Genomic DNA, 11,585 nt, shown 5'->3' on the forward strand with positions numbered 1-11,585 from the left:
ATCTTCATACTCACCGCTGTGAGAACCTCAAGTCTTACATAATGCACAATTCTTCACAGACTGCTCTTCCTCTATTTACCCATCGTCTACATTTAATTTTCAACATCAATTTATTAACTGGGAAGTTTCCCTCGTTAGGAAAGAAGGCAGCTGCGTACCTATTGGTAAGAAAAACAGCACGGCTCTTGTTTCTCAATTTTAAATAATTCCTTCAACATTTTTGACAGTGTCGCACTTAAAATCCAAGCAACACTCAACTGATGTTTCACTGCCTGTTCACAGGACCAAACTGACACAGTTTCGATCTCCGATAAAGTTCTTCCTAATCTTTCATTGTACAATTTTCATAATTTTGGAGATATTTAATTTATGTTATGTCATTTCAAAGCTTTTAATCAGGATATGGTGATACGCTTCAACAGATCGCAGTAGCAAAAGACTACCAATCAACTACGTATATGATGATGATGATCCACCTTTAACTACTTTATGTGTGTCCCAGTTTTCAAAATTTGTCAATATTTGTTCTGCCACAAACAACAAGACCATCGCTAGGAGTACAATCAATTCCCTACTTGAGTATAAGAAGCATAATTCCTTCTCACTAAGAGCTCAGTTACAAATAAAGAATCTAAAACCTTGCTCCATTAATAATATAAAGAACACACGATCACACAGCAAAGTTTACACGAACACATCAGACTATTTCTCAGAATTTAACTGCTTACCGATTTCAAATTCTTTCAGATTCACAAAATTACATGTTGCATCTGTTCTTTGTATCTCGCTGTTTGCTTCAAGCAGAGAAACAAAGTGGCAGTTGCCGGAACTAAAAAGTAGATCCAAAGCAGTGCCTGAGTGAAAACATGAATTTCCTTCTTCCTTATATACCAACACTAAGAAAAAAGTAGATGTTTCAAGGTTTCTAAAGCAACCAAAGACATGAGACAAAAGACGCAGTCTTGCTTCATTCGTGATTCAGACTCGAGTCCGCACACCGAAGCAGCACATCTTCTCTAGTTGGTGACATGACGTCGTTCCAGTGAGGAAGATACTTTAATGTAAATGTGGCTGAAAGTACGTAAAGGAAGTGGATTCATGACTTTTAATGAGTCGTGTGCGTACGTTTTAGCTCCGGTGAAATTCCAGTCTTATTATCGAATGTCCCCAGAATCCATGTGTGTTCTTACTTTTTTGAAACCAAACGTAGCTCTTCGTTGGCAGAACAAGAACACTTTAACACAAATCTTTTCGTTTTTATGTGTGAGTGAGGGCAGACTTGTACGAAACGAGCTTAAGCTCAATGTTTATAATAGTTAATTCAGTCATTAGCTCATTAAAATAAAATTAATCAGTGCATTTACCATCTATGTTTACCTCTTTTGAAACAGAATGCCAAGCTTTATCAACCTCCTCCTTGTTTGAGTGACCCCGGGGTCGAATAATCGTTTATTACTGGGAATTTCTCAACCATCTGCACTATCTTAATATGTATTTACTCTTCACTCATGTCGATAACGTACACTGGTGCTGTTACTTGAGTACTGATGTCTCAGTCTTGACGCACAGAAAAGGAACATGCCAGAGTCTCGCTGCACGTGTCTGCAGCATGAAGCTGACGTCAGCATCATGACTCAGACCGGTGTGAGGCGGTTTTCATAATCTCATTTCAACTGTGCTCCTTTCTTTGCGTCATGTCTTGACGCATGCCGGTGTTCGGCCTACCTTACGCATCTGTACTGGCGCAATGTAAGAGCAAGCCTACAATTAAAATAACTAAAGTCACACTAAAACTTACCTAATACGCTGCTTATAAGATAAAGTATAGTCCGCGGCTGTAATCTTGAGACTTGCGGGAGTGAGGAGGTGCCTTTAAGGCTTCAGACTTCCTGCATTCCTTGCAAGTCTCAAGATTACAATCGCGTACTGTATGTCTTATTAAGACATAATGATTAAACTGGCCCATATGTCTTCATTATGTGTAAAGTCCGTCAGCGTACATGACCCTGAGTTAGCTGAATGTAATTTACATTACCAATACCAATTTAATAAGTCATCTGTTACCACTGCACGGCACTTCCTCTGGTTGCAGGAGGAGAAGGCATCCAGAAATGGAGGGTCACTGGAAATCAGGTGGGATACCAACAACTCCTCACCATAAAACGACTAGCATATTACGGAAATTTACACAGGGCACATTTTTTAACTAGCTGAGCGTGCTGCCAGCGTCTCAAAGAGACTGCTCCATGTAGTATGTTTTGCGCGCATCGTCATCTCTATTTTCCAATAGGTTTCCTTCACAAAATTCTCCGTGTATTCCCTGAGAGTCGGAGATCCTCGCCCACCGACTGACCTAATGTCAAGGTATCCTGAGAAAACCTTTAACCCTCTCCGCGCACCGAAGTAACAAACGTTTTAATCGCACCAGCGCCGGCCTAGCTACTGGGTTCGAACCCGTGGCCACATCAACAGAAGGACGAGTGTGTGTGGAAGGACTGTTACATTGCCAATCCAACATTTTTTCACGTTTCTCCTCCATCAATTTGGGTCTGTGTTTGTAGGCGTAATCGCTTGCATTTGGTAGGTTCTTGATGACACAAGTCGACGTATTGTATCTACGAAAATTCATGTCTGCAGCCCGGTACCTGCAATTTGAAATATTAAAAGTGAAATCAAACCCTCTTTCATCATCCATCAGAATTATCTACACTCAAGACAATTTCTATCACATTTCGCGGACACAGTTACATTAAATATGCATCTCTGCATGAGATGGTGTAACTCTTGAAGTAAAGTCTCTTCTACCATAAATAATTTATTTAATATAAATTTAATAGCAATGTAATTTCAACGTCAGTGCAAAATTAACAATTTTCTTAAAAATATATATAATTTTCCTTTGGGGTTCTAAAATATCAGAGATTTCGGTGTAGAAAAAGTATAAGAGAGTAATCTTTGTGAGTCGTAAAATGTGTTGACCTAAAAGTGTCTTTGCCTGATGGGCTGGCTCTGTCTTTGGGTAGAATGGAAAACTGCTTGAAGCTAAAGGCAAACGCTTCCACCGAAATGACTTTGCTTGTATTTTGTTTTCAGACAAACTTAACAAAAATTCCCCCAATGGGACTTCAGTGCACGATTCCCACACAATATTTCAGACAAGCTCCCACGTGATCTTCCTTTCACTCATGCGCATAGAACCCCGGCCAAATTGCTATTATAACGAAATACGTTTTATTAAATCAAAGTGGAGGGAGAGGTTTATGACTATTTTTAAAAGCTGACAATTGACTTGTGTTCTGCGCTAACTCCGTTTGGTACATTTGCGGTCAGAATAATATTTTAATCACACAATTTCTTTGGAGAGATAAGAATGTCTTGTTTGAAACATGTGCTCATGGTAATATCTCCCTCTTTTAGCAATATATTGTCAAAGAAAATATTTGTCCTACCGCAAGATCGCGGTTATCTTGACTGGAAATGATTCACTTCCTAGTGCGTTTCGAAAGTAATAGTTTGTGATTATACAGAACAGAACAAACAAAGAAAGAAACAAACCATTTATCTCCCTTGTATTTGTAACATTTGACAATGAAGTTGGATTTCCAATTGCATCGGCTACCGATGACGAAAATCATATCGTCGATCACTTCTGCGTTAAAGTTAACTAAATCGAACTTCATGCCAGGGATCTCGGTCCACGTGTCGTTTGCAGGGTCATACAATTCCATAGTGAGCTTCAATGATGTAAAGTTCCATCCTCCTGCACACACACACATTCCGTAATAAGTGATAGCCAAACGAAACTATTTCTAACCCAATTCAGCAGGGCCCTTCTTAATATTTATTACTCTGGCCACGAAATGTGGCCTTTATACAGCCACAAGATTCATAACCTTATTCACAAAAGTCGGTAGTTGAACACTTTGAACATACTCTAGTTCCTTAAAAACATTTTAATATTATCCTTCTTTGGTATCTTGCCTTCAAATTTACAAATTATAAATTTCTAGATGTTTGTATTTCTCGTATCTTCAGTGCTCCACACTCCGACCGTCTTACTCAAAGGAACTTTAAGCTCTTAAAATTCTACGTAAATGCAACGAAGAAAATTCATTCACTTTTGCATTGTTAATATTGGTAACAGGAACGAAATTAAGGATCAGAGAGCTACAATATATTATCCGTACTCGTAGCATCAGGAAATTGCGCCTGACATCTGTTTTCTGTTTCATGAAACTGCATTCGAAAATACCGTTAATGAATCAACACTATCTGCACTTTTGAAAACGGTGTTACACAAACAATTGACGAAAGGCAAAGCCTACGAAGGGACTGCTTTAAACCATCGGCTTTTTGGGGGATAACAGCGCAGCCAACTGAAATTTCCGTGCTACAAGGTCAAAATATTTACCTCTGAAACGGGGACTTTGTGACAAATGGGGCTTACGTTAGTTGAGATACCACAAGAGATTGTCTTTTGTTTGTTAGTTAGTTAGTTTTCTTTGTAGAGAATGTAATCGAAACCACGAATCTGTGTTAAAGTTACTGGTAAACTAACTCTGAGATGACAGGAAAACCTTTCACAATAGCAAGTTCTGTAAAAAGGACAGAATGGCATCACTCAGAATGTCCAGAGTTCTCACCTATGGCGTACAGACAGCCATGGAACTCGACGCAAGAAAAATGTAAACGTCCAGATAGCATCGGTGCAACGAACGTCCATCGGTTGGTGTCCGGGTCATAAACTTCCACCGAGTTTAGGGTAGAGTCACTAGATAATCCACCAGCGACGTATATTTTGTCTGTACAAACAAATTTAGCTATAATTAAAGTGATCCATGCAGAGCACAAACATGGGACAATCCCTACTTAAATATGTAAATCTATTAAGTCCCCCTTCGAGCCACAGAAACTGCACGGACACGGCCGCCTCTGTTCATCTGTTTCTTTGTTTGCAATGCAGACAATTAGCGTGCCACAGAGAACGCGTATAATTGATAAAATTTAATATAAACAGCATCAAATGCTGAAATTAATGCATAATGGAAATTATATTACGTCACAACGTCTGTGAATAGAATTTGATTAAATTTGGTAACAGAGATGTACGGTACGAGCTGCCAAAATTTGCTCTACATTTATAATACAATGCGCTATTTACATGAGATTATTAACTGTCTCAAAAACATATTACATCTGTATTATATGAGAGCCAGTTTCATAGTTTGAAGGTTGTTTGCCTTCATGACGAAGGAATAAGGTTCCTCCGAAACGTCGGCAGCAGCCGAACGACAGCCATCTTCATACTAGCACCATGAGATCCTCAAATCCTGCGATTCCTTCAACCGTTCTTCCGTTGTTACACGCGGACAGACAGACGCCTCGCATTCTGCACTAATTCACAAATTTCTGTTTCACAGCATTTACGTACCATTCAGCACAGCCGAACTTGCATCGTTTCTATCTACGTTCATAGGAGTGATCCACGACCACTCGTTCGTCTTGCAGTCGTATCTTTCAGCTGTTTTGTTAATCATAACAGCATCCCAACCGCTCATGGCGTACACTGCACCTCGCAGGACTGCCACCATTAAATCGCATCTGAAATGAAGAGAAGTACGCGCTCTGCTATGCTCATTTGTTGCTGATGGAGATGCATTTCCTCTCGCATTCGTCATTCTTAAATCATAATTCAAATAAATTAAAAGGCGACTCAAATTCTTAAAACCTGGAAAAACTACGAACGAAGTCTGTGAATGGCTTCAATTCGGGTTTGACCTACGACCAACATTGTCGCAAATGTCCTCCTGTATGTGAGTGGTACAATTTTACAGTCCCTGCCCTTATTTATATCTAGACTAACAGGGCGACTATCAGCTTTTGAAGAAGGACTCTGCCCCAAGGAGTTCCTTAGTTACCGATCTACATCTTACCTACGTTCATTCATAGGCGCCACCTCGCGCCATGTCTTCGTAACAGCGTTGAAGCAATGACATGAGCGTAATTTTTCCCCGCCGTCGTGACCACCGATGACGTAAATGTTGAAACCGAGTACTGCCGTACCATAGAGGACTCGCAGTCCGATCGAGTTGACCGCCTCCACCTGCAGGGACACCAGGTTATGGTTTTATGTTTCTTTGGGTCATTTCGTCTACTAATGCGAACTACCAATTGCTACACCGTGATGGGAAGCTGGGCCTACCGCACTCGACAAAGGGAGTGAGAAATTAACTTGGAGCAAAGGTGGAATTATGAGAGACGGAGGAAACAGGATGACCCCGAATAGTAATCTTCAACATCGCCAATTCTCTCGCCTAGTACGACAGCCAAATGCAGAATTTCTTATCAATAGCAGACATTTCATTTTACTATGATGGTACAGACAGATGTTGGTGTTTTGGGTTTTATCGACGCAAAGCTGGAGGCAGTACGTCCCTCACTCCAAACAGTGTATCAGCCTTCTAATTCACGCGGCGTTACCACGCAAATAGCCGACATCGACACTGATCATTTATTACGAGGAAATCCAGTGATGATCAACGAAGACTTCGTTTCATGTCTAAAATCAATTGATGTTGGACGCTTATCGTAAATGATATTTAAGGCAAACTTAATATTTTTCGTTGATTCCTATTAGGACTCGTATTTTACATGAGACTCAGCACCTGTTCAAATTTATTTATTTATTCATTTTAATTCATGTCTTTGAAGCTTCTCTTAAAAAGGGGAAGGCACAGAGGTGCTTATGAGTAAGCTTAAATAAACAATTACTTTGTATAAATTAGCAACAAAAAGTTAGTTTTCTCGGAGGCGTCATTTAACAAGGCACGGAAAAAGTAGAGATTTATGCAACTCACCACACTCCACCGGTCTGCTCGTGCGTCGTACGCTTCGATCACATCTGTCACCCCTCCTTCATAACGCCCACCAATAGCAAAAAGAATGTCCTGTGGGATTCGCGGGCGGGCAATCCTTGGTGTCACAAAGTCCTTGTCTTCCTTCGACATCATTTGCAAGTCGCGTAAGAACGCGTGCGTCTCCAAGATCACGGGACTGCACGCCTCGTTCTCCGTCACGTACGGATGATTCGAAATCTGTTGAACAGTTCAATGTGGACCTTATGAACTCTTAGGAAGAAATGGCATCAGTCATAGCAGAGGAGACAAGAAATCCACACATAATTTCGCTGTGGAATATAAAGGATAATATGGTCTTTGGTTTATGTAACGACGCTCTTAACAAATGCACAGGTTGTGGAGAGAATCGATCTTAGAGAAATGTGTTTCAACCGAAAGTAAAATACTTCAGTAAGGGTTGCATTTCGAGTTACATTCAAAAACGTAACTCTTTTATCGTCTATCCCGTGCGAGATGCACGCCGCCATCACCACATTCTTTTGTTTCGATAACTTTAGCTAATCGAAATATAATTATGACAATTAGTGGCTTCGAGTTGCATGTTGATGGTTGGGTTGAAGGTCCGTGCACAAAGAATATGTGACTTTGGACTCAATGTCTATTACGATCCATTGCATGTTTCGACCTTATTTGGTCATTATCAGGTGGTTTTCTTTAAGTGTTCGAAACTAGTAGATACGAATGATAAATTGTAAAGACATTTGAAGCAGAAAACGTTTTCATGGATCCGTGGGATTGTTTCGCACGTATTCGTAAGAGGTGAGTGGCTGAAATCACAGGGCATTTGATATAGAGTAGAAAGAAATTTTCTCTCGGGTTAAAGCGCATTGTTAAATGGAAGAAGGAATATGGCTGTTTCGTGAGATGACGGTTAAGATATTAGAATGTTCAAGCTGTCTAAGATTTAGAAGCCCCTCGGGTAATTTACTCCTGGAGGTAAAATGAAGCTATCTTGCTGTACTTTTCGGACATCTGTTGCCCCTTTGTGGTCAATCAGCTGAGCTTTACCATGCTGAAGTGATCTATATATATCGTCGGAGATACGTGAAATTATTATAGCAGCTAAGACAGGCTTCTTATGGCGGTAGGGTCCTTGGTTAAGTAGAACGCTGCGCCGGAAAACGTGAATTATCTGTTGGAGGATTTTCCTATTCAATCAGAATGGATGTTTGAATGTAGTTGAGAGTGGAATGCTGTAGTTGAACTGAAACATGTAATGGATCTTAATAAAAGCTGAGACTGTAATCAAAGATTGTAGCGCAGACGGACTGTCAAAGTAATCGACGCTTACAGACGGTCATTAACTCCAACCACATCTCTGCACGAAAGGACAAATCAAGCATTTGTTTTGCACACACACACACATGCGTGCGTGTTACCAGCGTCATTGTACAGGTATTTATTGTAACCATGGTAACCAAGGTAATCTGGAGATTTCTTACTCAGCAAATTTTGCGAGGAATAAGGCATTCAAAAAATTGTGTTTTTCACGTTGTTATTGTAACATTTTAACCAGAATTGGAATTTGTCAACAGAATCTCTTAACAACCAACATTATTAAATTTAATGAACATCCGGTTAGACGTTCTCGAGCTGGAACTGCGGACAGACGGACAGGCTCACACAGGTCGAAGCAAAACGCTCAAGATTTGCATTAATTAGAAATTGTGAAAATGGAATTGAAAATTTGGGCTTCACTTTCCATAAACATCCACTATTTCAGGGGAATACTGACCTTCTCAACGAAATACTTCTCGTCAAGGAGTCCCAGTCTGACGCCCTTCAAAAGGTCCGCGATGTGGCCTTTCCTGTTGTCCGGGTCGTGGTTGATCCACCGGAGAATGCACTCCCACACAACTTCCTCGTTCTTCACGTTCAGTTCCTCGGTCTCGATTATCGCTTGCAGCTCCTCTGCGGGCAGTTCCAGCAGGTCTTCGCTCTTCTGAGACACTTCCACGAAGTGGCGCAGAACGAAGCGACGAGCGTGAGTCTCGAGGTCGGCGAAGAAGTGAAACCTGCGACAGCGAGAGTAAGAACCGACTCATGAGCTCCTTCAAAATCTTATCGAACTGAAACACTTCAGCGAGAACCTAATTCTGAAGCATCTGCACACCACAGTATTTCGCCTTCTCTTTTTACCTTGGCATTTTGAATAACGAATGAGTGAGACTGAGAAGAGACGCTCCGTTTAACCTGGGCAAAATAGTAAGTTTTCGGCTATGAGGGTTCCCAGGCAATGCCCGCTCGTCCTCGTGATAAGGTTATCGGTTGAAACAAGGGCACGGTGTACGCAAGTGAAGAAGGCAGTGAGATGAAAAGGGTAGAATTTTGAATTCTGGCCTTAACCTTGGCGAAACGACATTGTATTTACTGTGTGTGTTAATCCAGTGAAAAAACGTGTAATGGATAAGCCGGTGAGTCGTATGAGCGAGGAAAAGGGGAACGTGGTCCTGGATATGAACAAATCAGTAGAAACTCAATACAGATTTTACTCGGCGGCAGATGATGCGGGCGTTTCGCACGCACAATTCTCCGGCAAAAGAGTCACCCGTGAGCGCTGATCGAGGGAGTCCCTGTACTAAAAGAGTGAATTTACCAGTCATTCAGTCCATCGCATGAGGTGGAGGTTCTGGTGTGATCCTGCCTATGCCAGTTGATTTGCTTTTAATGTTGTTCTGAACGAGATGGAGTAGTGGTTCAATTTCTACTGGAACGAACAGGTTGTTTGTTGTCTTTACCCGATAATAACCAATTTTCTAAATGTCCTGAAGTGTTCATTATAATCAGGAAAATCTGGGTGTGAGGTTAGTTCAATGAAATGTACCGCGTGGACGTCGAGTTACACACTCTCGCAGGTGGAAATCGATCGGTTAATGAGGGAATCGGATAATCGAGAGTCGGTTAGCAGAGGTTTTGCTGTATGCAGAAAGATGTGAGACTGAATGATGATATTGATATTGGGAGGATTATTTAAGAAACAAGAAATGTCACAGAGTAAGAAAGAAGGAATTCGAGAGGAAGAGATTTTTTTGTGACCCTGTGATTCACGTTCTACGTGGTAAAATTACTTATCTGCTGGACATAATGACGATCAAGACGTCTGTAGTTAAATGAGAACATTTAGATTACAGGCACATTAATAATAATCGGCCAACAGCCCTGACCTACAACGCATTAAAATTTGCCCAGTCCTCATTGAGAGGCTTTAATCTCCGACCCGGCACTCGGCTGCTCTCTTGAGTAAAGCCAATGACAAATGAACATCAATTACCTTGGGAACTGCAAGATGCCGATACAGTTGTCAGCGTCCATCGCGTTCTTGAGGAAGTCACAGCAGAGTTTAGTAACTTCCGGAATACACAAGTAGTCAGTCGCTACGATCAGTTGACGCGCGTTGTCGGAGCGGATGTCCACCTCGCGAATATAAACATAATCCAGTATCTGGGTCATGATGTCTGAGCTGACTCCGTGGAGGAGAATCTCAGTCTCCTCACTGGTGTGCAGTTTTGTCGTGAAGAGGGTCCTGAAAGGTCACGAAACAGTCGTTAATTTACACTGATTTCGAGAGACGACGAGCGGAATGTTACAAGTCATGCTAATTATGTTTAACTTTCTGTAACTTACGTAGAACAAAAGCAGTGTTCTGAACACTTCAAAACTCCCAGAATATGGTCTAATGGGACCAGATGTAGATCGTGCGTAAGCTTAAGAGAATATAACTTACATGTTACATCTTGTTGTCTCATAGACATTATCGGACGTTTCAGAGGTGCTTACAGCCTCTATCATCAAGGAAAGAAGACAGTAAGTACGTCTGAAATTCCACTCAGTTTCTACGCCCCCCCCCCGTGAGATTTCATGACAATGAACATATAACAATGCAGGTGTCTTAAACTTACGGGAAATAACATTTCACATTTAACGTCTATTATGTCCTTATTTCACGTGTCAATCAACCACACAAACAAACCTGAAATATTCGCTGCGCATCGACAGAATCACTCTGTGGACTGGAAAGACGACGCCATCCTCCAACCTCAGCACCGCGTCACACAAGAGGTTCCTCTCTCTTAGTTTATTCAGACGGACCGATGCTTTGGTGCATGTGCACCTGCCGCCTTCTTGAGTACAGCTGCGATGTTGGTTTGACTCCATCTCCTGAAGAGACAGTCCATCGCTGTTACAGATTTTTCTTCATACTGACACGTGTGCACATCAACTGAGAGTGACTGAGAGGAAACACGGTACTGACAAGAATACCTGGGCCTGAGAGTGGCGAAAACTACATACTTTGGAGCTTTATCAGCCCCTTCACTAATTAATAAATGTTAGGTTCTCAGATCAGGGGGATGAGGTGGGCGGGACATGTAGTACACATGGCAGAGACAAGAAATGTGGCATTTTTGTCGAAAGACCTGAAAGGAAAGGGTCACTTGAGAGTCCTATGCGTTGCTGGGATAACATTAAAATGAATCTTCGAGAGGTGCGGTTAAAGGTGTGCACTGGCTTCATCTGCTTGTGGATATGGCTTAGAGGCGGGGTCTTGTAAACACAGGCACGGAACGTAATGTTTCATAAAAGGAGAGACATTTGACCACCTGGGCTACTGTTATATTCTCAAGCAGGACTTCGACTCCAAGGAGTCAGTTTGTTTCTGTGTTACAGAAA

The 11,585-nt window shown here is 41.5% G+C and overlaps 1 protein-coding gene across 4 annotated transcripts in view; it reads right to left on the bottom strand.

The window, feature by feature from the left end:
- Positions 1-1,952: 1,952 nt before the first annotated feature.
- The window catches only part of LOC110840135 (kelch-like protein 10), a 47,015-nt gene continuing 37,382 nt past the window's right edge, over positions 1,953-11,585 (bottom strand). For 3 of the 4 annotated variants that reach the window (XM_087352940.1, XM_087352939.1, XM_087352941.1), the window contains 9 exons: positions 10,888-11,075; positions 10,189-10,440; positions 8,653-8,932; positions 6,858-7,094; positions 5,934-6,103; positions 5,432-5,601; positions 4,644-4,802; positions 3,556-3,760; positions 1,953-2,645 (listed from right to left, as the gene is read on the bottom strand). In XM_087352940.1, the coding sequence (XP_087209066.1) occupies positions 2,360-2,645; positions 3,556-3,760; positions 4,644-4,802; positions 5,432-5,601; positions 5,934-6,103; positions 6,858-7,094; positions 8,653-8,932; positions 10,189-10,440; positions 10,888-11,072 (1,944 nt within the window). In that variant the 5' untranslated portion in view covers positions 11,073-11,075 and the 3' untranslated portion in view covers positions 1,953-2,359. The remainder of the gene's footprint in view (positions 2,646-3,555; positions 3,761-4,643; positions 4,803-5,431; positions 5,602-5,933; positions 6,104-6,857; positions 7,095-8,652; positions 8,933-10,188; positions 10,441-10,887; positions 11,076-11,585) is intronic. The other variant, XM_087352942.1, reaches the window with a different exon arrangement.

Source organism: Zootermopsis nevadensis, unplaced genomic scaffold (assembly GCF_977971745.1).
Source record: "Zootermopsis nevadensis isolate Lab colony 2312 unplaced genomic scaffold, Znev_1.0 Znev_ptg000021l, whole genome shotgun sequence".
NCBI lineage: Eukaryota > Metazoa > Arthropoda > Insecta > Blattodea > Termopsidae > Zootermopsis > Zootermopsis nevadensis.